The 23,258-nt window shown below is 43.7% G+C and overlaps 1 protein-coding gene across 1 annotated transcript in view; it reads right to left on the reverse strand.

Moving 5' to 3' along the window:
- Positions 1–20,441, reverse strand: part of PPP1CB (protein phosphatase 1 catalytic subunit beta) — a 55,865-nt gene extending 35,424 nt beyond the window's left edge. The window contains exon 1 of the mRNA XM_050948619.1: positions 20,143–20,441. Within this exon, the coding sequence (XP_050804576.1) occupies positions 20,143–20,194 (52 nt within the window). The 5' untranslated portion in view covers positions 20,195–20,441. The remainder of the gene's footprint in view (positions 1–20,142) is intronic.
- Between the last annotated feature and the right edge of the window lie 2,817 nt (positions 20,442–23,258).

Below are 23,258 nucleotides of genomic sequence, written 5' to 3' on the forward strand. Positions count from 1 at the left end.
GGCGCTCTCTCTCTCTCACACACACACACACACACACACACACACACACACACTCTCTCTCTCTCTCCTGTCTGGGAGACAAGTCTTTCAGGATACCAACATATTCAGCTCTTGGGAAAACGGGCAGAGGTGAGATATTGGAAGGCATTAATGAGCTCCATCAACCAGTTCTTTGAAATACAGACAATTACAGAGGAGCTTGAAGCACTGGCTTTACTAAACAGAGAAAAGGCACTCGTGTTCCTTACTTTCCCTCTTTTGGTGTTTTCATTTCCCCAGAAATCAATAAGATACCATTTACTGATGCCTAGAACATTCCATGACGTTTCAGGATTGATCAGATGCAGAATTAAGAGTTATCACATTAGCCAGACAAATATCAAGACATTATGGCTTCGCAAGCTCAACCAACCAACCAGACAGAGCGTTCCATATGTAGGTTAGAACAAGGAATATTTCACCCTATCTTCAAGAGCAGGATCCAGGAACCAGAGGAAACTGATAGGTGTTCTAGTAAGGTATGGAAAGAGAGTACTGGTACTCAATGGTAGATCAAAAGTGGATGCAAGCAAGGCTAAAGGATACTCCTATAGTTGATAAAGAAGAATATGGTATACAAAGATAGTAAGAGGCTTTCAGCCCCTATCTGGTGGTCAATACTGATGAGGTTATTTTTAAGTGGAATCAAAGGGGCTGAAATGGACAGAGCTGAAGGCCTCTAACAGCTCAGGGAGGACGATGACAAAAGACTATCAAGTCCTGGGAGGGACAGTGGAAGAGCAACACCAGCTTTCTGAGGGTCTCTCTTCACTGAAGTTTGCCCAGGCTTCGGGTGAGCCTCTACCCCAGGTTCAGAGATGCTTTAAACTGAGGGTATAGATTAGAGCTCAGCTTCAGTTTAACTAGGTCAGGAATACACCCACTTGGCAGTGAAGCCATGGTGGGGAGGGGAACCACCCACAACAAAACAAAACACAAATCCTGAATGTCGAGAGTCCTACAATGCCCTTTGCAGAAGCTGCCCTGAAGGACAGACAAGTTCTCATAATTGACTAGGAAAGAATCCTAGAGCATCTCAACACTGAAGACTAAACACTTTGTTAATGCTGAAATGTTCTTCGGCCCAGTCAAAATAATTTTACCCCATGATTCAAGTATGTAATCCAAAAGGAAATCTGTGGGATAGCAAGCCAAGATGGTCACTGAATGGTCATGAATTTTGCAATCAAGTACTTTGTACTAAGAGCATTGCAATTCCAGGGTGCAGTAATGTAAGATCTAAATCACTAATCATTTATATACATCTGGTTGAGGCTTTACAAAATGAGTTTCACTTGTGCTATTGCAACTTTAGATTAAAAAATTAGAGGCTTTTTAATAAGGGTTGCATAACAGGCAAAACACAAAAATATTAAAAAATAAGAACTGAGCCTAGAAACACTTAAATCCATATGCAACTAACTGCACTAGAACCATTGAAGTCAACAGAACTATTCATGTGAATAAAGTGTTTGCATCACAAGGAGCTAAAATTATATGTATTAAGATTTTATGCTAAAGTTTTTATCATTTAAATAGTTTCAGTGTTAACAGAGTGTAGACTTTCAATTCATGAACAAAGTTAAAGAACTTTTTATTCACAAGCTAGAAAGTTTTTGAAAACAGAAGCCTAAACTTAGGCTTAAACCACCTTGCACCTAACTGTGGTATTTTCAGAAGCACCTACAATGACTCAAAAGCACAAGATCCATTGACTTCAGTCTGAAAATCCTGATCAAATATAGCCTGGTCAAAGCATTTTAGCTTTGGATTCTCCCCACCCCACAACAGATTAGCATTTTAAGGGTGAAACTCAATATAAAAATCCTGCATAAAATCTGAAATTCTACTAACACTGAGAAACTTGTACAAAACATCAACTTTTGCAATTTAAGATTATGAAATAAGAAATAATGAACTAGCAACTTGTAAACAAACATGAATTAAATTTTAAGAACCTGAAAAATCAATTTGATTTTTTTGAAACAAATCATTTTTATCCACATTGTGTAACTCCAGGCATATTTCAGACTTACCTCTAAAAATGACAGTGTGAACACTCCTGATAGACAATGGAAACAAACCTAAAGGCTCACATGGAATTTTCCCTAGATAACTCCACATGTGGATATTCTTAGGCCATGGCTACACTAGAGAGTTGCAGCGCTGGTGAGGGGGTTATAGCGCTGCAACTTAGGATGTGGCCACACTTGCAAAGCACGGCCAGCGCTGCAACTCCCTGGTTGCAGCGCTGGCTGTACACCCGGTCGAGCCTCGGGTGTAGCGATTCCAGCGCTGGTGATCCAGCACTGGTCAGCAAGTGTGGACCCCACCAGCGCTTTTATTGACCTCTGGGGTATAAGGAGGTATCCCAGAATTCCTGTCCACAACAAACCAGAAGAAAGGGAGAGCTCGGAGTTCAGCCAAACTGCTTATTTAAAAAACAAACACAGCTCCTGTTTGCTGAGCGAGCGGAGGCAGGCAGGGGAATTACTTTGGAATGTTCACAGCTGTTTGCTTGAAGAGAGAAACAGCACGCTCACACCGCAGAGGGGGAGGGGAAAGTCCCTGTTGAGCAGATGCTTATCTGGTGGCTATTTAGGAGTGCATAATTTGCATTTAGTGAATGAGAGAGGGGTGGGGGAAGGGGATCAGAACTTTTAAAATGATTGAAGGTAGACACTGTTCAGTGTCTTCCAGTCCTTAGAACTTGCAAGGCAGGGAGCTGAGAACAGTGTCAACTCCAAAAATCCATTCTCTCTGTCTCCTCCATGCTCCCTGTCACATTCCACCCCACCCTCCCCTTTTGAAAAGCACGTTGCAGCCACTTGAATGCTGGGATAGCTGCCCACAATGCACCACTCCCAACAGCGCTGCAAATGTGGCCACACTGCAGCGCTGGTAGCTGTCAGTGTGGCCACACTGCAGCGCTGGCCCTACACAGCTGTACGAACACAGCTGTAACTACCAGCGCTGCAGAACTGTAAGTGTAGCCATGGCCTTATTCTGCAGAACACATGCCTCGTTCCCAAGTGAGCTTATTTCAGAATAAGAGTGACTACACATTGAATTAATCAGGAAAACTGTACAGACAAGCTGTGAGTCATCCATGTTTTATTCTATTAAAAAAAATATTTTTAACCACTGCAGAGATGGGTTTCCCCTCCCCTTACTTTCAATTCTAACTCAAGAGTTTAGTATTGTGGTTACAGAAGTTGCTTTCAAATCCCAAAATCATGTCAAAAGCTCCCAGTGAAGACCTCAACTACTGCAGCTTTCTTCCTATCCAGCCTCTAAAACAGTGGTCCCCAAACTTTTTATGTCGCTCCCCCTCCTCGCCCATAATGTAATCTACCCACACATCTCTGGGACCTGGGCAGAGGAAAGAGGCCAGAGTCAGATTCCCATCATGCTCTCCCCCTGCCAAATGTTCCTCCACACCTCCTGGGGAGTCATGTCCCACAGTTTGGGGACCAATGATCTAGGAAAAGTGGGTCAATTAGTTCATAAAGAGTGCGCTCACATACACAAGATACAGGAATTCATTCTTTTCAAAACAGGTTTTCAGGAAATTTTTGAAATCAGAGTAAAGTACAGTTGGGATAATAGCACTCCTATGCTGTATGTTTAGTAAAGTCCAGTGCTTCTGTGAACATCAAAACACTAATTTTCACTGCACTTGTTTCCTAATATGTTCCCATAATAGACATACGCATATTTTTAAGTATATAATACTTGATTTTCCAAAACAGCAGCCAAATAGTTAAAAAGCACAGATATTTCCTATCAAAAGGTACATCTATACAGCAGAAAAATCCCAGGAAGCAAGACTCAGAGCCCAGATCAGCTGACCTAGATTAGCAGTACAAGGCTAAAAATAGCTGAGTAGACATTCCCACTTGGCCTGGAGCCCAGGCTCTAAGAACTTTACCCTCTTGGTGGATTTCAGAGCCAGGGCTTCAGTCCGAGCAGGAACGTCTACATTCTATTTAATCTTGTAATGCGAGGCCTAGACACTTGAGCCAGGTTCCGAGTGTCACTACCGTGGGGGTTTGGAGGCAGGCAGGCATTGGTGCTGTGTAGATGTAACCATAGTATCATACTGCTGATAGTTAAGAGCTCAGGACTGGGAGTAGGGCAACTGGACTGTTAAGTTTACAACAATAGGTTCTTGAGTCAAAAAAACTGCTGAATAAACTGATTAAATATGCTTTGGCCCAAAACACATGCTAGAAACTGCTTTGTTCTGCTGATGCACGCCAGCTGTAATTCTAGACTAAATCGACAAGAACAATGCCAACAAGTCACACATCTTGTTAGTTAGAATTTTTAGCCACATAACCATATTAAGATTAGAAATAAAATAAACAGGCAACTCAGATATTACATTCAATAGGAATAAGTGTTTTAACATATGACCCAACATGTTAGTTCATGTGCTAAAAACACCTTTTCCTAGCAACGAGAAGGCCAGAGGCTAAACACAAGAGTTGCGTCAAGAGCCACATGTGTGTATGGGCTTTCAGTTCTGAACATATTAAGAATGCTTGCTGAATGGTATTCTTTGGAATGTTTTCCTTTAGCATTTTATATAAACACATTCTGGAAGTATTCCAGCCAAAGGAAGTGATGAATAATATAAAGGTCTCACAGTTAATAGCCCTTGCACTTGTGTTGCAAACTGAGCAAGCAACACACTAAAATGCCCCCTCACTCCAACAACATTTTAGTTGTTTGTATTATGTGGCAGCATGTAGGTATTGCTCTGTGCTAAGGAATTAATGTACAAACACAGCAAAAAGAGTCCCTGTCCTGAAGAATTTACAAAGTTATAAAGCTTCAATAATGTTATGGTTGGCTTTAAATATAAAAGCTATTAATTAATTTTGAAGCTTTACTTACAAGGCTCTTGTCCAAGAATGATATCAAACTGTATGCAGCCTATGACTCAAACTATAGTAATTGAACTTCACTTTCCTTCAACAAATTGTTGTTTCTCTTGATTTAATTTGCCTTGTCAAGAACGTTAAAAATGTCTAATTTTCCCTTCCTTTTCTAGTTTGGGAGTAAAATGAGCTTTAGCATGTTCTCATCTAATTTAAAATGTATACTGCTTCATCTACTGATGATCCTACAGATAACACTGAAAGAGCACATATGTAGCAAAAATACACAGGAGACTATATCCTAATCAGAAAAATACGCTCCTCTGTAGATTAAGCATATCTACCACCCATTTCTTTGGGCACTTACTACATCCACAAAAAGAAGTTTTTTAAATATGTGAAAACACAGTAAGCTTTTATATAATTCACAGTATCAAACCAGATACAAAAGTCAAATTTCTTATCTCATTAATTACTTGCACAGCAGACCAATGGCTAGGAGTTTTACAAGGTCTGAGCTTCTTGACAACTGGAACAGGGAAAACAAAGCAAACTTCAGAACTAAGGGATTTTTCATGAAGAATATGCTGCCAACAGCTTCCATGGATTTAGGGCTTGTCTACATCAGAAAGTTGCAGCGCTGGTGAGGGAGTTACAGCGCTGCAACTTTGAAGGTGTACACATCTGCAGGGCATCACCAGCGCTGCAACTCCCTGTTTGCAGCGCTGGCCGTACTCCCGTTTTGTCTCGGGTGTAGAGGATCCAGCGCTGGTGATCCAGCGCTGGTAATTCAATGTAGACACCTACCAGCACTTTTCTTGACCTCCGTGGAAGGAGGAAGCCTCTGGTAATCAAGCTGGTCTCCTTTCCCGGTTTGCTCTCTCGTTCCCGGAACCCCGAGCAAGCAGGTCTCCTTCCCTGCGGTTTGCTGGGTGGCTCCGGGAACGCGAGAGCAAACCGGGAAAGGAGACCAGCTTCGCCGCGGTTTGCTGGGTGGCTCCGGGAACGCGAGAGCAAACCGCGGCGAAGCTGGTCTCCTTCCCCGGTTTGCTCTCGCGTTCCCCGAACCCCGAGCAAGCAGGTCTCCTTCCCTGCGGTTTGCTGGGTGGTTCCGGGAACGCGAGAGCAAACCGGGGAAGGAGACCAGCTTCGCCGCGGTTTGCTCTCGCGTTCCGCGAACCACCCTGCAAACCGCAGGGAAGGAGACCTGCTTGCTCGGGGTTCGGGGAACGCGAGAGCAAACCGGGGAAGGAGACCAGCTTCGCCGCGGTTTGCTCTCGCGTTCCCGGAACCACCCAGCAAACCGCAGGGAAGGAGACCTGCTTGCTCGGGGAACGCGAGAGCAAACCGCGGCGAAGCTGGTCTCCTTTCCCGGTTTGCTCTCGCGTTCGCCGAACCACCCTGCAAACCGCAGGGAAGGAGACCTGCTTGTTCGGGGGTTCGGGGAACGAGAGAGCAAACCGGGAAAGGAGACCAGCTTCGCCGCGGTTTGCTCTCGCGTTCCCCGAACCACCCTGCAAACCGCAGGGAAGGAGACCTGCTTGCTCGGGGTTCGGGGAACGCGAGAGCAAACCGGGAAAGGAGACCAGCTTCCCCGCGGTTTGCTCTCGCGTTCCGCGAACCACCCTGCAAACCGCAGGGAAGGAGACCTGCTTGTTCGGGGAACGCGAGAGCAAACCGCGGCGAAGCTGGTCTCCTTTCCCGGGTTTGCTTTCGCGTTCCCCGAACCACCCTGCAAACCGCAGGGAAGGAGACCTGCTTGCTCGGGGTTCGGGGAACGCGAGAGCAAACCGGGAAAGGAGACCAGCTTCGCCGCGGTTTGCTCTCGCGTTCCCCGAACCTCCCTTGAAGCCGCCCAACAGCGCTGCAGTGTGGCCACATCTAACACCACTTGCAGCGCTGGTTGCTGTAAGTGTGGCCACTCTGCAGCGCTGGCCCTATACAGCTGTACTAATACAGCTGTAACAACCAGCGCTGCAAAATTTTAGATGTAGACATGGCCTTACACTTAAGAAAAACTTTAGTATGAGAACAAGAGAGGCAATACAGCACATGGATAGACGTAATCTGAGGTCATCTGGTACCAAATCACTCAGGCATTGTCTCCACCAAAAAAAAGCATCCTTAACTTAAGTTAGCAAACTAGTTAATTAACTGAAGTAAAATCCTAGTGAAGATAAGGCAGCTTTGTAGGTTCAACTCAAGTTAACAGGTTGAGATAAACTACCTTCCACAGTGACAAACACTGCGAAAAAGTTAAAATTACAAAAAAACTATACTGTAATGTGTCCCCACATGGGGAGTTATACCAGTATAACAGTTTGAATTCACACCTTATACCAGTATAACGTCCCTACATATAAGCTCAAAGACACTGATATCGATAGCAAAGTCCACTCCCAAAAAGGCTGCATTTGCCTTACCAGATGCAGATGAAAAGTGGTACTGCCATCCACGTTACCTTAACTTCTAACAGCAATCTTGGCTCTAATACCCCTCTAATACTGCAAGCCTGTTATAAATGGCACACTAATCTATCCAACTATGTACAAGCATGGCTCTCATTTCTTATTGCTTCTCAAAGCCTACCAACATGAACTTGGTTTTTAGCTGAATTGGGCTTCAACCATCTAGCAGCCTTCCAGACACGGAGACCTCTTATGGGCACTGCATTATCTGTTCCACTGTATAGATACAGAGTTAGACATGAGGGGGAGACAGAACCGAGCATCTTCAGTACAATGAAGACTCCACCTCTCACATCTCCTTACCTAGGCTAGTTCTGTCACAGAAATCATGAATTTGAATAAAGTCAGAGACACCTTGGAAACAACTGTAAAACACATTTGATTAGGCCCAAACTGAGTGGCATTGTGACCTGAAGCACAGGGTCACAATGCCTGGAGTGGGGAGCTGTACCCAGCCATAAAAGACAGGAGCTGTCACCGTAAGAGGTGTGTGCGATGGGCTCATTCTCCAAAACTGTCTGTCTGCCCCCCCTCCCCCAGCCTCACCTTTCAGAACTCCCACTACAATCTCGTGTATGCTAATATTGTGAAGTTACATGATTTAGTGATCTTTCAATTATTTATCTTTTTATCCTGCACTTCTGCTGGGAAATTTACTAAAATTTCCATGAGAAAACTGTAGCCTTACTAACCCTCCAGAGCAGCTTTTAGTGTTAGAGGATAAACTGGAACTCTACAAGAGGGCCCTCGGACAGACTTATAACTGTTCTTTTTCTGGAAGAAGTCGGGACTCAGAGGATAAAGGATGAGACATTTTCAGATACTAATCTACTCTGTCTTACTAGGGACCACAATTGCATCAATACCTCATACGCAGTGAAATTTAAGGCAGATGATACACTCAAGAGTTGTCTTCATTGCAGACTTAACTCAGGGAATATCTACACTACAAGTGCTACAGTCATCCACACACCAAACCTCACCCAAGACTGTGGTACTTTATAGTTAAAGTAGCTGGTTAATCCTGGGATACAGGCTAAAGCCTGAGCACTGCTTACACTCAGGCTGGTAACCACCTCCTTTTACACTGTGAGCATAGGCCAAACCACTCAAATGCTGATAGTTAGAGTCATCCCTACCAATTATGGTGCCCTATGCAACCCAAGAACTTACTTTCCTCCCACCGCCAGCGGAGGGTCTGGGCCACACTCAAAGCCTGCAGGGCCACGGAGGCAGGAGATGTGGCAGGCTGCTTTGGGGGGGGGGCCCACAGGCCCAGAGTGTCCTGGGGGATTAGCAGGGGGCCTGGCACCGGCAGCAGGCAGCAGAATGACCTGGCCCCAGCCCACTGCGCTCCCCCCGCCTCAGCCATGTTGCTTGGGGGAGGGGACGTGGGGGAAGCCTCCCCTCCCTCCGCACTCACCGGCAGCGGGATGCAGAGCGACACAGCAGGGAGCCAGCCAGCGGAGTGGAGTGGGCTGGGTTACTCTGCTTCATGCCACTGCCTGTGAGTGCAGGGGTAGGCCTGACCCCTGCTGCCAGCAGCAGGCCCACCCATTAATTCTCTGGGCCATGTCCGTCGCTGGGGGAGGGGGCTTGAGAGGAGGGAAGGAAAATGGGGGTGGGGCGGAGGGCGTTGTCCAGGGCCCTGCACCCCCAAAGGAACACACAGGAGGGCTGGTGGGGAGGTCGGAGCTGGTCACTGGTGCCCTACACAGTTGCACGTTCTGCATATGCCTAAGAACGGCCTGCTGATAGTCCTCCAATGCCTTCCCACAATTCCTCTCATGAGCCCAGAAGGACAGACAAGTTCTCCCACAATTCACTGAGGGGAAAAACAAATGAACAAACAAACAAAAAAAACCAAAGTGACACAGCTCACTGCAGAACTAAGAATCATGAATATGACCCTATAAGTCCTAGTACCTCACACAAGTACAGCACCACCGTGGAAGCAGCCACTCACACCCAAATTAGGTCAATGAAGGGGTAAGCCCCAGGGTACCGATCACCACAATTAACTCTGCAGAGAAAACCTACCCTAAGTCTATCTGGACAAGGACATGAGCTTCATCCTTCACTAGGAAATGGAACTATGCTACTAGTGCAATTTCAGTTCAATACCACACTGACAGTATTTAACGAAATTCAAGAATTCCAGATACAGCCATAAATGCTTTTATTCAGTTTTAATCTGTTTTTGAGGTTAGCCAAAAAAAAAAAAAAAAAAAAAAAAAAAAGTACCCAAAACAACCAATTAAATAGTATAAGCTTTTTCATTATACTTAAACACAAGTTTCAAACTTATTCAAAAAATAGTTAACTAGGTAACCATTCTCAACAGCCCATGCAAAACTAGAACTGTTCTACATACTATAAGTCTTGAAGAGGTCTTCTAAATTTAAAAAAAAAAGCCACAAGACACCTCCAACTACACTAGGGAAGTAATCCATGGCAGTAATCTACAATTGCTGTTTCCCCAGGTGCACTGTTAGACAAAGCCTTAGGATTAAGCAAACATTTTTCAACATGGTTTTGAATCAGAAAAAGGTCTTATTTCATACATAATGACCCGTGTAATATCAAGGCTCTCTGATTATATTTCAGAAGTTCTAAGTAAGGATAGGGACTCAGATTACTATTTATGTAATGCTATGCATGTGCATGGTATTTAGACAACTACGAATAGATACCTGCCCCCAAGGTGATTCATCTGCATTAGACAAAGAGCAAAAAAAAGTATATATAAAAAGGAGTGCAAAGCTCACTAATGTTAAAATTTTTATTTTTAGGAGTTGTGGGGTTTGTTAAAATACTAAAATGAACTAATCTAGATTAGGAAAGCATGAAATTGTACCACAAAAGTAAAACAAACAAAAACAAAAAAACCTATGCTTTGGAGACAAGCTTAAGATGGGTTTTTACAAACCCCTTTAAAATTCTGCAGGAAAATGTTACAGGTTAAGTTGTTAAACAGTAAGATCTGATGTTCTTCCCTGAGGTCAGTTTCATATGAAACTTGACCTGGCTAAGTAGCCAAATATAGTATGCTTCAGCCTTTGAACACATAGTAGGAACTACATTGATTTGATTTTCTAAAATGCACAACCACATCCCATGTCACTGACTTAAATAAAAAAATTCAGCTCAATTTTCCACATTAAAAGCACATTATATTAAAATTAAATCATTGCTTTTTCCTCATCTCTATTAAAATACAACAGTACTCTCAATGCAAGGAAGTTGAGGGATTCATGCTAAAATTGTTCTTTAACATATCTTTGTTTATATACTCTATGCCATGTAAGCAATCAATACTTCGTTACAACCTTAAGGAGATACAAAAGTGGCAAACTGAACATTTCTTTACTTTTACAATAATGAGATCATCCAAATGGACAAGAGTTTCAGCATGCTCTCTCCCCCTATTTCAACCTTTCCATGATTTACAGATTGCTAAGAATGGGATACAATTCTTAGAATTTTAGTGCCCTTCAGGACTGGTGTTTAAAATGCAATATGATTCCTGCCTTTTTATTACCCTCCCTACCCAAGATTAATTTCAAGATAGTTTTGAAAGGGTAGGAGTATCAGTTGAAACAGAATACACTATTACAATTGTCTCTGAACTTTCTTTTCAGAGGGAGAAGATATAGCAAATTCATATCCTGCTTCTTTTTAAACTGTTATATTCTCCTTCCCCCCCACTGGCTGTATCTGTGATACTTCATGTCTGAATCAAAATGACTGAGTTTGTTCCTTGCAGTCTATTTTTCATAATTTGTATATCCTTAAAATAGCCCTTTTCTAGTTCTATTTTTCTTTTCTGAAAATGTCCCTCATTTCCCACATCTGTGATGATCCATTCCGGGATGTGGCATACAACAGCATTATCCCAGGCTGCCGAATTACTTTCCCCACAAGCCAAATATAAAACATTTTTGAAGCAATAACGTACGGGAGAAGAGAGGAAAAAGAATGACGACTCCTTTATGCTTAAGTGCTTTGTGAAAAGGAAGAAAAGTGATCTTTCAAAACAACCAAAACAGTTTGCCATTTTCTTTCACAATATTGAATGGTTTGAATTTAGCTTACAGTTTTCTTTTTGGAACTATTCCAATCTCAGCCTTTAGTCTGAGTTCTGCATGAAGACCTGACCCTGCAAGGTGCCAAGTGTCTAACTCCGATTGAAATCAACAGGAATTAAAGATGTTTAGTACCTTGTAGGATTAGGTCCCAACAGTGCGCAGCAGGAATATTGCACAATGCGCGCTATTTTACTATGACAAATATAAAAGACAAAATTTAACAGGTTCAGAGTATGGCAGCTTACTTGTAAATCTGGGCAAGCAAGAGGTTTTCTTCAAGTTACTGGTACTGTGTAGCAAGAACTGACTAGACAAGGATGACTAGGAATCTGAAGATTGCCTGTATTTATTTATTTTTAATCTGATCAGAAGAATCAGTGATTATTTTCAAGTAAAAAATCTCAGGCCACCAGGGATGGAAACTAATAACAGCAATCAGAAAGCTGGGAGTTCCATCTCTCCAAGGATTAGTTTCAGCTATGGGGGTTTGCAATGTACAGCTTAAAAATCTCTCATGTGCTTGCCTCCCTTACGTATTTACAATTGCTATCTGATTTTAGAGGCCTCTAGCTTTGAGCTAGAACCAATGTTCTATAGTGTATAAAAACTTGTATTCTGTCAATAGTGAAACATCTGTCTCTTTCTATTCTTGCGTTTTCATTAACGTCAGTTTCAACAAGACTCTAGGAGTTCAAGGACGGACTAGTCCAAATGACATGATTTTAAAGCAGTGTAATCTAGTTTGTTTTTTCAGTATTTGTTATTGAACATTACACAAAATGTCAACAGTTCCACAAAACAAATGGATATCACTAACTAGATTTTCAGCTTTTTCAAAGAATTATGTATACTCAAACTACTGCTACTTCCCAACATCATATGCCATGTAAGTGCTTTTACATGCACAATTTATTATTTTAAAAATAAATTTCTTTCCTTTGCTGCTCTGGAAGCTGGCTATGTTCTGAGTGCTGCAAATGCACCAAGTAAAGCCGAACAGACCTTCAACCACCAATCTTATAGTAACCTTTAGATAAGTAGACAATTGTACTTTTGGCTGAAAAGGCCAGTGTTTCTAAAGAATGTATCTTGGCTGCAATTCTCTCCCAGAACTATGAGAGCGTGTTGAGTTTCTTGTTACCAGCAGACTTTCTTGCTTCCACATTTAAGTAGCTACAACTGTCCAATGACGTCAAATTCCCCAAAAATCAATTTTTAAAACAGAAGGCTAAAATAAGTTTTTTCCACTTGATTGGGCACTTGCAGCTTTTCTTGAATATGGAAACAAGTCTTATATCAGCAAATGTCTCAGATTGTACCAGAGAGGGAGTCAGCTGAGACCATCATCTTTCTTTAAACTGTAAGGCTCTGATTAATCTATGTTGCATACATTTTGAACAAATGTAATAAGTTAAGAGACATTCACACTTTATGGAATAAAGTTTCACAACTTATCAGGTGACAGACAGTTTGATGAACTAGTATTAACAGAACTAGTAAGCTCTCTTATACCTGGTCTAAAAATCAGAGTTTAGAAAGAAAAATTGTCTCAAAATACGTCTACACCAGGGAATAGTCTATTTTTTGGTCAAGGTCCAAATTTCCTGGTCAAGTTATAGTCAAGGTCCAGACTCCAGAGAAACATTTTTCACACCTCAACATCAATAACCGTAATAAGTATACAAAAAGATTTCACAGTCCACTCAAAAGCAGCTGGCAGTCTGCATTTGGCCCGCAATCCACCTATTGATTACCTATGGTCTACACTATGGGCTCTACAGTGTCACAGCTACAGCACTGCAGCCGTGCCACTGTAAACGCCATACTGTAGATTCTTTCTGCTGCAACAGAAGGGCACTGGCCTTTTCTTCCACTACTGTAGTTAATCTGCCTTCCTGAGCAACTTTAGCTAGATCAACAGAGGAATTCTTCCACTGACCTAGCTGCATCTACACCAGGGTTTGGTCAGCTTAATTACGGAGCTCAGGGGTGTAATTTTTCACACCCCTGACAAATGTAGCTATTGCAACAAACCTAAGTGTAGATCAGGCCTTAAATTGATTTAAGTCTGTTTGGTGATGCTCTGGCCAAAATGCCTAATGCATTAAATAGGAGTAAATTTTATTACATCTGTATTTGGCACTGGGGCAACCACTGCTGTAATACTACGCCCAGAACTTGCGTCCACAATTCAAGATAGATGTTAAAAATTGAAGGCTTGGAGCCTGTAACTTCAGCCTCATTGCCCATGGTTAAAGCCGCTGGGCTTCCGCTTTGGCCCCGGGCAGTTGGGCTCAGACTTTATATTCGGCCCTGGGCAGTGGCCCTCCGGCTTTGGCCCCAGGTCCCAGCAAGTCTAACGCCAGCCTTGGTAACCCCATTAAAACAGGGTCATGACCCACTTTAGAGTCCCAACCCACACTTTGAGAACCACTGAGATTAAGGATTGGAAGGCATACCTTAGTGATAAACTAAGTGCTCCAGTTCAAAAAGAAATTAATCCAGGGAAGTCCTATATTCTGTGTTTTAAAGGATGTCAAACAACATGATCACAATGTTCTTCTGGCTTTATAATCTATGAAACTCTTATGTTTGGTTTACATCAGTAAATTTACAGGCTGAAGCTAAACAGAGCTCTGTGAAGCAGAGAAGAGTCTTTATTTTGTGTTTGTACAGTACTTAGCACAAAGGGGATCTGGTCTATGTTGAGGGCTCCCATGTGCTACAATACAAACAATCAGTTTCAAACAGGTGTGTCCTCAGAGAGGTTTGCACTGGCTTAAGTTTTAAAACTGCTTTAAGTTAGACCAACACAACTTCTGTGTCTAGACAAGCCCTGATTCTCAGCAGCCCCCTAATCAACAAAGATACCCTGTATCTAGTAGCCATAACTCAACAGCCACCAGGTTCAAAGACCAGGCTTATGGTACATGTCTACAAGCATTAAGTGAAAAAGCAGAGGGTCTCACCCCATCCCAGTGCCATTCCAGTGCAAGAATAGGGGTGGATGTCTGCCAGCTCTTAGGAGCTGGAAGGCAGGAAAATGAGACAAAGGACAAGGTGTGCCTGCTATGTTCTGTTCTAGCAGCATACCTTATAAACCAGCCACTTTACTCCTAGCATGCAGTATTCATTCTACACCTCTACCCCAATAGAACATGACCCGATATAACACAAATTCGGATATAAAGCAATAAAGCAGCGGGGAGCCCCAGGTCCTTTAAAGTGCCACTCGAGCCCCACTGCTTTACCACGTTATATTCAAATTTGTGTGGAGCCCCGGCCCTTTAAATCCCCACCAGAGCCCTGCTGCCAGAGCTCCAGCGGTGATTTAAAGGGCCTGGGGCGCCCTGCAGCAGCTGGAGCACTGGACCCTTTAAATCACCACTGGGGAAGTCAGTGCAGTCTGGCACGGCGTACCGGACCAAACCCGATATAAGGTGATGAGATTTTTTTGGCTCCTGAGGACCGCGTTATATTGGAGTAGAGGTGTACTTGTTTTCTTTACATAATAGGTACTTCTAAGGCAGTGGTTTTCAATCTTTCTAGACTATCGTACCCCTTTCAGGAGTCTGATTTAAAAAAAATCTCAAAAATACATAAGTGTCACAGCACGCTATTGCTGAAAATTGCTTACTTTCTCTTCTACTATATAATTATAAAAAAATCTATTTGAATATAAATTTTGTACTTATATTTCAGTGTATAGAGCGGAATAAAGTCATCTGTATGAAATTTTAGTTTGCACTGACTTCGCTAGTGCTTTTTATGTAGCCCGTTGTAAAACTAGGCAAATATCCAGATGAGTTGATATACATCCTAGAAGACCTCTGCATACCTCCAGAGGTACACATACCCATGGTTGAGAACCACTGTTCTAAGGCACCAATAACTGTAGCATTTATATTCTGGACAAGTTAGAAATAAATACAAAGTGAATTCAAAAATGGGCTCCTCTTGGCATCCTGGAGTTCACCACTTAAAGGGAGGGAAGAACCTAAGTTCTGTGGCATGTATGGGAATATGATGTTATGAAAAGGTGGGTTTTGAAATGCTCTCTGACAAGCCAATCTAAGAATTCCTCTGATCTCTTCAAGAGGAGTGTTTAGTCTAGAATCCAGCATTAAGAAGCTTGCCTTCCAGCTCTCAAGAGTTTCAATTCTCTGAAATAAGTGTGTGTGTTCATGAGCACAGGTGTCCATGAGCTTCAGATGGTAAGGCATTCTCAGAGGTAGTATGCTTCTGAACTTTGAGACCTAGGACCTAGCAACAAAATGGAGGCAAGTGGAGGGTGGAATTAACTGATGGGCTCTCAGCAGCTAGTTCTGATCAAGAGAGACAGGTTGCTCTGTGTTGTACAAGATGGAGTTTAATTGGTCTTCACTGACTAAGGCACAGGCAATTACAGTACTGTACTCCAGTCTCAAAGTGAATGCATGGATCATGACTCCGAGGTTAATGTTCAAAAACAGGTGTAGTCATCCAACAACCTGAAGAGGGCAGAAGTTTCTTGCTACTGTTGCTATTTTTATAAGTAGTTAGTACAGTGATTCTCAAACTGTGGGTCGTGACCCTGTTTTAATGGGGTCACCAGGGCTGGCTTAGACTTGCTGGGGCCTAGGACCAAAGCCCGAGCACCACTGCCCAGAGCGAATCTAAAGTCTGAGCCCAACCGCCCAGGGCCAAAGCCAAAGCCCAACTGCTTTAACCCTGGGCAGTAGGGCTCAGGCTACAGACCTGAAGCCCTTGGGTTTAGGCTTTGCCCCTCCTCCGCTCCCCAGGGCAGTGGAGCTCAAGCTTTGGCCCCCTCACCCCAGGACAGCAGGGCTTCGGCAAGCTCTGTCCCCCCTCCTGAGGTTGTGTAGTAATTTTTGTAGTCAGAAGGGGGTCGCAGTACAATGAAGTTTGAGAAACCCTGAGTTAAGTACATTGCAAAATGGGTTGTACGCACCAGCTATTGAAAGACTACTGTCACTGCTGTTCAAAGTTAAAGCCATCCGTTTCATTTAAAGGGAGCAGAAAGCCCTAGAACATGTTATGGACCAACACACTGCAATAAAATTCTCTTAAAGCTTTTAAATACATTTTTGCACTATAAAATCACTACTTCTGGCCATCTAATTGGAAACGGTAAAAATAATTGACAATATGTAAAATACTGCTCCTAGATTGAGAATTAAAAGGCTTACTTTTTGCTTGAAACACATTTTACACTACAGCTTTACCAAAGTAGAAGCAATGCAAATAACAAACCATACATTTCTAAGTATCTGATTACATAAAAGAAACTTTAGAGTTAAAACTGCAGTAGTCAAGCTTTTATTCATCCTATGATGCATTCACAGTGCAGAAACCGAAGATGTGTAATATAAGCAAAAATGTAAATTAAAGCAACAAACCCTCATACTTGTGTGTGTTTTTTATAGGTGTCTCCAAACAACAAGAACAATGCAGTGACAGAGGGATGTATTTTCCCTCTGATGCAGAGAGAAGTTACACAAGCTTTGTTAAACTTAATGGCAGTTAAGTGAAGAAAAAAAGAAAGTCTGGGTCAAAGTTGAGTGTAAACAAAACCGATTTTCCTTAAGTCAAACAAAAAGTAAATCAAAATCTTAGGCTTTAAAGATGGGTTAGAAAAAACTGTCTATTCAACGACTTGGTAAATTTTAAACTTAACTGTTCAAATTTGTGCTTTATCACACATTTTAATATTGGGGAAATTTGTGCTTAAATCTTTTTACAATACTGTCTCGACTATGAATCTGAGGCCTGGTCTACACTGGGGGGGGGGGGGGGGAAGGAAATCGATCTAAGATATGCAACTTCAGCTATGAGAACAGCATACCTGAAGTTGACGTATCTTAGATCGAATTCAAAATTCTTTACTGTGTGTCCTCACAGAGCACCACAGCTCCCCAGTCGATTTTGCTTCCGCCTCTCGCCGAGCTAGAGTTCAGCAGTCGATGGGAGAGCAATCAGAGATCTATCGCGTCTACACTACACACAATGAATCGATCCCTGACAGATCGATCACTACCTGCAGAGTAGTGTAAATGTACCCTAAGTAATCTACAAGGTGACTGTAACCTGTGACTAACAGTTATATACATCCATGTATGTGCAACCCTTTGTATTATTGTATATGTAACACTCTGTATTATTTTATCAACTATTGTAATATGGATATGCACTTCAGATAAAAACAAAACAATTACTGGACATACACAAGTTTTTAGCTTTATTGTCTTAACAAGCTAATACTTTAAGATAAATGGTAACAGGCAGGCTTAGACACCAACATATAACAGCGACTATTTAAAAACACAAGTCTATAATGTAAAGATTAATAAAGTGAAAACAGTTAAAACATATTAGAAAGTGCTATCCCAGATAAAGATTTATGCCAGAGCATCCCCGCCCCCCAAGACACACAGACAAAATTGAACTTATGGTAGGAAGTGAATGCTGACTAAGTCACAAATGGGCCTATCTGTAATCCAGGAGTAAAAACAAAACAGAAGACAGCCTTCACTGGTAAAAGCATCTTGTTAAAACTTGTTAGCAGTATTTCAAAGCTTCAAGTCACTCACAGAAATGAACTCTTGCCTAATGGTGAACAGACAAAATCTACCTACGTTTAATTATAACTATAGGTGCCTGCAAGTTCTCATACTACACTGGATACTTTAAATACAGACATACTAACAGAACCAACAACGAAGAAAACAAAAACTTTAGGATTTGTTATTTCTTTAAGTGTTGCTCATTATACACTCCATTTCACCCCCAGGAGGCCGGAGGAATGACTACAATATGATATTCACAAACCTATACATTATGTTACATTACCAAATTAGTTAAACAAGATATCACCCAAAAATGAGAGAATATGCAAAATTCAAAACAGATTTATTAAACTTCTGTTTCTCTCTTTCAGGCCAAGAATCTCTGCTCCAAAACAAAACCTGTATGAAAGTCACACTGGTAGCCTTCCAAATTCAGAAGTTATATCCATTTTTAAAATGAACTACACATATCTGTACCTGTTCCCTTCTCTCACCAGATATTTGTTGGGGGCAATCAGGAGGAGGCTGGGAAGACTGGATAGTCACTATCCAAGAACATCAAATGATGATGCTAAGGATAGAAGTAGTATCCTGCTCCTTGGAAAATGGGAAGGTAGTCAACTGTTTTCCCTTACCTTAACAAAAGATATCTTTGGTAATACTGAAAAAAGGCATATTGACCCTCTCACTGATTATTCTCTCTCTCTATAGCCAACATTAGAAATAGCCTGGGCAGAACTGCAGTACACTACATCCCTTCTGCTTTCCCTTTTACACACACACCCCTCCAAATATTTGTCAATTTTTATAAGCAGTGAAAAAGTGCTACTAACCTGATGGGAAGGAGAGAGAGACCTCCCACTAGCTAGGCTTTTCTATCTCACCCATCACTGGGGCAGCTTTAGCGGGACAATCCGGGGCTTTAAACACATGCCTCACTGATATGAGCCAGGCATTCGCACTACAGAGGCCCCGCCACACGCACACACAAACACATTCCTGCATATTGGTGCAAACATATTTCAAAGCACGAGCTGTCAATGGCCCCTCTAACATAATATCACATTCTGATAGCGAAGGAGCCTGTGCACCCAGGACATCACCTACCTCCCTCACCCCTCTCCGCCTCAGCAGCCACATATGTAGCAGTATGAGGTGTTTCCCCCCACTTCATTACGGAAATTGCTTAGAGCACCTAGTACCGCGTGAGTGACCGCCCCCCTCCATCCTTCCTTCGCTGCTGCTTTCCCTTCCCCCACTGGGCAAAGAGAGCCTCATCCCCATCCCCTGCTGTGTGCGCGTAGGGGTGGGGGGTTCTCCCCTCCCAGGGTGTGGGGTCGGGAAGGATCCCGCCTTGCACCCCCCCTTCCTCTCCCAGGGTGTGGGGTCGGGAAGGATCCCGCCTTGCACCCCCCCCTTCCTCTCCCAGGGTGTGGGGTCGGGAAGGATCCCGCCTTGCACCCCCCCTTCCTCTCCCAGGGTGTGGGGTCGGGAAGGATCCCGCCTTGCACCCCCCCCCTTCCTCTCCCAGGGTGTGGGGTCGGGAAGGATCCCGCCTTGCACCCCCCCCTTCCTCTCCCAGGGTGTGGGGTCGGGAAGGATCCCGCCTTGCACCCCCCCCTTCCTCTCCCAGGGTGTGGGGTCGGGAAGGATCCCGCCTTGCACCCCCCCCTTCCTCTCCCAGGGTGTGGGGTCGGGAAGGATCCCGCCTTGCACCCCCCCCTTCCTCTCCCAGGGTGTGGGGTCGGGAAGGATCCCGCCTTGCACCCCCCCCTTCCTCTCCCAGGGTGTGGGGTCGGGAAGGATCCCGCCTTGCACCCCCCCCTTCCTCTCCCAGGGTGTGGGGTCGGGAAGGATCCCGCCTTGCACCCCCCCTCTCCGGGTGTGGGGTCGGGAAGGATCCCGCCTTGCACCCCCCCCTCCGGGTGTGGGGTCGGGAAGGATCCCGCCTTGCCCCCCTCCTCTCCGGGTGTGGGGTCGGGAAGGATCCCGCCTTGCACCCCCCCGCCGCCGTCCCCCGGGTGTGTGCGCGCGCGGGAGTACCCCCTGCCTCGCCCCCCTCGTGTGTACGTGCCGGGGGGTGGGGCTCGCTCACCTTCCAGCAGCCGGGTGATGAGGCTATCCACATTCAGCTCCCCGTCCGCCATCTTGTGTGCACCGGACTCAGTAGTCCCGGGCGGGGAGCAGGCGGGGTTGATAAGACTTCACAGACGAGGGGAGCTGGCGACTCGCCCCAGGAATCCCGCCGGGCGCTTTGCTTCTCCCGCGCTGCCACCCAAAAGCGCCAGGCTCGATCCCGCTCCGTTAAATGGTGGAGATCAACCCCCGCGCCTCCTCCCCGCCTCAGAGACCAGACTGCCACCACTACGCACGCGCCAACTCCCCCTCCCTACGGCGACTTCGCCTAGGAACTTCAACAACTGCGCAGGCGCAAGGGACTCTGCGCGGGTGGCGTTACTGCGCAGGCGCAATGGGGGTGTTCTTTCAGCACTTCAGGCCTTGCCATAGGTGCGCATGTGTTGGAGATGCTGTTGCCTTGCTCCGCGGGGCCCCGGTCTAGTAACCAGTTGGGCCTAACGATGCTGCAAGCGAGGCCAGGCCAGGGAGGGTTTATCCAGATTGAGTGTCAGGTAGTCAGAGAAGGACCTACCCACAGTCACATTCCGGGCAGGTGGGAATCTCTCAGAGATCCCCAGGCTTTCCCAGCCGGGTCTCACGTGCTCACAGCTGCCCTTATCAACACCTGTGATCAGATCTTGTGTCACATTCCTTTGTGCTTTTCTGAAAGGCCCAGCTCCTGGAACCATGTTTGAGAAGCTCAGTTTTCATCAAAAGTACGTTTCAAATAGGCTGACCCAGCCTCCCAGCAGACATCCTCCTGCTGAAACCATACGGGTCAAAGGTCACAATTTAAACAAACTCCGCACTGAAATGTTAAGTTGTGCTCAGTACACCCATGTTATAATGCAGGTGTCAGGAAGAATTTTCTAGGTAGGCTGGTCGATGCTCTGGTGTGAATGGGATGTTTAACGCTATTATTTTTCTCATTCCTGAAGTATTTTTCAGCATTACTTCTTGACCATTTCAGTGTATATGGTTTTGCCAAGAGGTGCCTCACCTGAGTGGACATAAAATACTTTTGAAAGCAACTGTTAAAAATTCAAAAGAGTAGGGCCAACATGTTCATTTGTATGTAGGCTGCTAAAATGTAGCTGATAATGCTGTGCAAACTGCAGGTGCTCTAGAAAAAATCAGGCCACTTATATACCTAAAAATAGATGCAGACTAAGTTCCCAGCTCTAGGAGCCTAAGTCTGAATTTTTGCCTAAGTCCATACAGCCCATGTAGCCACACATGATTTTCAAGAACTCATTTTCATGTCACGATCAAGCAAAAACTAGTATGAACAAAGCTTTAAAAGTTCTTGAATGATGTGATGAATATGTGGGTCTATGTTAAGGGGCCCAGCAACTAAAGTGAGAAAGAGCTCCTTCAAAATGTGTAGGGTGATGATAAGGTTTCACTGGATGTACTAAAAGAAAAGAAGAGACTATAACAAGGCTCAAAATTTGACTTTATATTCCCAGTTGGAGACAGACACCAAAATGTAATTCCAACCATCTGCTACAAGTTTATATGCATATACAAACTCTCTTTGTTTTCAGTCTTTTCCATAAACAGCAAAGAGCTAAGTGACACTTGGAAATTTATTTTTTGTCAAGTTAGAAAAAGTAATTATTAAGCTTTTAAAAATAGGACTTTCAGCGCTGCCCAATATAGTAGATATGCAACCCATCCTGAATTTTAAAGTATTATCCTAGTTTCAGTGGATCAGTCCCACATTATTGAACTGCCCTGAAAGTCATCACAACATTGTGCTGTGGCATGATGATGTCGCACAGTGATAGAATGTTGCGTGACAGCAGGATGGAGTTGTGTAGTGATATTGCATTGTGACACTGATACAAATTATTTTGCAGCACAAACTGTAAAAGATGGCAAATGATTGCTGCACTGGGCAAAACTGGGGTAGCTGTATGTACAAGGTACAATAAAAATCCATACTGTACAAACCATAATCTTGCCAACCACAGTTCAAGTTATATCAAACACAGCACAGATCATGGTGTACTATATAGTAACATGAAATAATTTGAAGCATTTTGCAATATGGTACTCCATAAAAAAAATGCTCGGTCTTAAAAGGGAAATAAATTCAATCTGCTTGTTGAAAGAAAATAATTGTCTGGTGGTATTATGGCTCAATTAAGGACATTAAATTTACAGGAGAGAAAGTTGGAATTTTATGCATTTATTACACAGTACAATGAAACAGATGTTTTTAATTTCAAAGAATAAAGTTATTTGACTAACTTTGTAACTGTGATTAACCATTTAAAATTAAATAGTAATATATCAAAAGATCTTGTGAATCACAGAGTTCACTTTGTATACTATTACGTTTATTAATTTTGGTTAAAGATGCAGCAATTAAAAAAAAAATCCATAGGTGCAGTTTATGCAACACTAAATCTCATTGAAAAAGGAGATGTGCTTAGCCACTTTTGCCAAGCAAGGATGCAGAGCAGAGATATCTTGCTGATGTTTTGAGTGGAAAAAGGGGAAGCTGAGTATGTACTGATGTAAATTCCCATTAATCTTTCTCCCCTTTGTTAATTTCCTATTATTTTGAAATTGCCTTCACTAATCCCACACTTCTCTTTGTTGCTTACTCTCCCCTTCTCAGCTTCATTACCATCGATCCTCAAAAGCCTGCCCCCCTCTCCCCTCCGCTTCTCCATTCCAGTCAGCAAACTCTTCTGTAGTATCATCTAGTTTTGCCAGGTGCACTCAGGAATTTATCAGCTTACGAAAGGCTCAAATTTTGAAGGAGATGGACAAAAGAGAGTGCAGGGGGAAATGATGCACCTAAGGGTATGTCTACACTGGCAGTTACAGCGCCGCTCAGAGAGCGCTGAAGGGAAACTGTTGTTGTACGTTCACACTGTCAGCTGCCTGCGCAATAGTGTGTTCACACTTGCAGCACTTGCAGCGGTATTTGGAGCTGTGCACTCTGGGCAGCTATCCCACATAGCATCTCTTCCTCTTCTGCCGCTAAGAGTTGTGGGAAGGCAGAGAGGGTCGTGGGGCATCCTGGGTCCCGTCTCAATGCCCTGTGATGCATTGCTTCGCATCCCAGCAATCCGTGTG

This window comes from Gopherus flavomarginatus, chromosome 4 (genome assembly GCF_025201925.1).
Source record: "Gopherus flavomarginatus isolate rGopFla2 chromosome 4, rGopFla2.mat.asm, whole genome shotgun sequence".
Lineage (NCBI taxonomy): Eukaryota > Metazoa > Chordata > Testudines > Testudinidae > Gopherus > Gopherus flavomarginatus.